Source organism: Medicago sativa, chromosome 3 (genome assembly GCF_051527215.1).
Source record: "Medicago sativa cultivar Bolivia chromosome 3, Bolivia_mono, whole genome shotgun sequence".
Classification (NCBI taxonomy): Eukaryota; Viridiplantae; Streptophyta; class Magnoliopsida; order Fabales; family Fabaceae; genus Medicago; species Medicago sativa.
The window spans coordinates 25,565,077-25,567,494 of NC_140751.1; the positions used below are offsets into that span (position 1 = coordinate 25,565,077).

A 2,418-nucleotide genomic window follows, 5' to 3' on the forward strand; every position below is an offset into this window, starting at 1 on the left:
AAATGTGTAGTGGGAATTGAGTAATCAATTCAAAATGATAACTTTTTGCACTATTATTACTGCAATATTTTGCGCTTGAACCTAGATATTTTGTCTCGTCATCTTTCTCTCTATAGCCCCTGCATAAATTGATAAGGTTTCCTGTTAGGATCTACAATTGTGAAGATCAAAATCCTAATAAATTTATAATAAAGCAAACAGGTTTTCTATCTATTGTACATGATTTAGCATTATAAGTAGCCAAGCACTTGAGGAATCCAACAGTCACACATCGACGACGGTATCAAAAGATTCTTAGATCACGAGTCGAGGTACACATTCTCTATCCTAAAACATCTCACTCTTTTCTCTCTTACTGACATAATCGACATAGTTCTTGCATGCACACCCCCAACTCGCCACAACCACCTCACCGAATGTCAATTTGTTTTCAAAACACCTACCTTAGAAGATAGTTTATATTAAGAGGAAAGAATCAACACACTGCACCAAACATTCTAAAATTAGATTATTCGATTTGAGATTTAGACATCTACGGACAAAACTTCATTTTAAATAGGGGACTAATAAAATGATTCTATCTCTAATGCTAAAAAAACAAATTTTTAGTGGGGGCAGACGTTCCTAATTTGGACTGCATGCATCGGTCTCCAGTCTAATAACATTAACTAAGCACAATAATGCAAATATCAGAAGCAAATAAGAAACTTTTGAATGCAAGATAACATACTCTGTTACGAATTCAATTAACTTTTGACAATCCACTCCGGTGCCGAGAACAAGCTGAGATATTCAGACACACACAATTGCTGACTTCGACCCAAGCAATAATTACAGAAATAAGTACATATCCTGTATGCATCATCGATAAAGACGACAAAATTCCCTTTGGCAACACACAAATCGGAAGTTGAAGCAGAAAATGAACATCCATTCACAAAGAACAAAACCCTATCCCTTAAACTCATCAACTTCACCCATTTTTTATTCTTCTCGTCAAGTCTAAACACATCAAAAGTCTTAAGACTCTCATAAATATTAACTAACAACAACTCTCCCTCGCTCTCCACCAGTAATTTTCTATCTCCAGGAATAAAAGGATTATCCACTAACTGGACACTCGAGTCCGATTCAATTGTAACTGTCCGACCAGTATTGTCGACCAAGTAAAACCTCCTTTTAAACACACAAATATCTACATATTTAGTTGACATGTCGGAAATGGGTTTCCAAAATTTGTTGAGGTAACAGAACAGCATAGGATGGGGGAAATATTCCGAAATGCCGAGAACCATAGGGTTTTCTCCATTGCACGTGATTGCAAGGAATTTTTCACGCTTCTTGTTGTAGAAGAAATAGTTACGAGGATTAATGTCTCCGTAGTCCAGGATGAAATCAGTTCCTAAATTGAGGACGGAGAGTTTATTGAAGTCAAGCACACGAGGAAAACCATGAGAAGAGTAGACTGAGTTGAAGAGTAGGTGGAAGAGTTTGGTTTTGCCATGTGAGTTTTGGGTAACTCTAATCAACCAAGGACGAAGTGGCTTACGGTGTCGGAGTGGTTTAATGAGAAAAAGAGTGCGTTTGAAGAGGCGGCGAAACCGAGAAGTGTTGGTGTTGTTGATGGTATTAGAGAGATTATATGAGAATTGGAGAAGTGGAACCTTGAGGGTAGAATTGGGATGGTGATTTGAAATGGAAGAGCGCCGCCATGTTGAACAAACCGATCGAAAATGAATGAGATCGAGTTCATCATCGATTCGTTGCGATATCAGATTTAGAAGCTCAGTTGGGAGTTCACACCAGTCAGTCGATGTCATGGCTGCTGTGTGTTACTGATTCTCCTTTCTTTTATAGTAACGAACCCTAGTAAAACATGCTACACGATTGAAAATTTACTATTTAAGGATAACTTCAAGACAGTAAAAAATAAAGATTTTTATTTTAAAATCTTACTTTTTGTAAATCTTTTGTTTTTACGCGATTTTTTTTAGTTAACCTGATTGCTCAATATTATAGAGAGTACTTTGATGCACAAAACTCTACTAAATCAATCTTATATTGATTTCTCACTGACACTCTTGTCTCAAGTTGCTGATTAAGCCATCACAAGAAGCTTCTTCCAAAGGCATAGTAGCGGGCTAAACATGCTTGTATTCATCCTCATGAGCTTAGCTCAGTTGGTAGTGACAATACGTATTATATAGCGGCTATATCGTTATCAAACAATTTGTCTTGCCAAAGCATACGACAAAGTGGAATGAGCTTCGTAAAGGGTGTCGATCTAGGTAAAAGTAAATTTATCGTAGTTATTGCATCAAGTATCTTAAAAGTAAATTTATCGTAGTTATTGCATCAAGTATCTATACAGACGATTTTTTTCCCTGTAGTCTATACTTTTATACACCCACGGAGTTA

General features: G+C 36.7%; 1 protein-coding gene across 1 annotated transcript; it reads right to left on the reverse strand.

The window, feature by feature from the left end:
• Nucleotides 1-746: 746 nt before the first annotated feature.
• Nucleotides 747-1,820, reverse strand: LOC146936663 (F-box protein SKIP23-like). The gene has a single exon (XM_085757725.1). It carries the CDS (start codon nt 1,818-1,820, stop codon nt 747-749), a length of 1,074 nt encoding a protein of 357 aa, XP_085613851.1.
• Between the last annotated feature and the right edge of the window lie 598 nt (nt 1,821-2,418).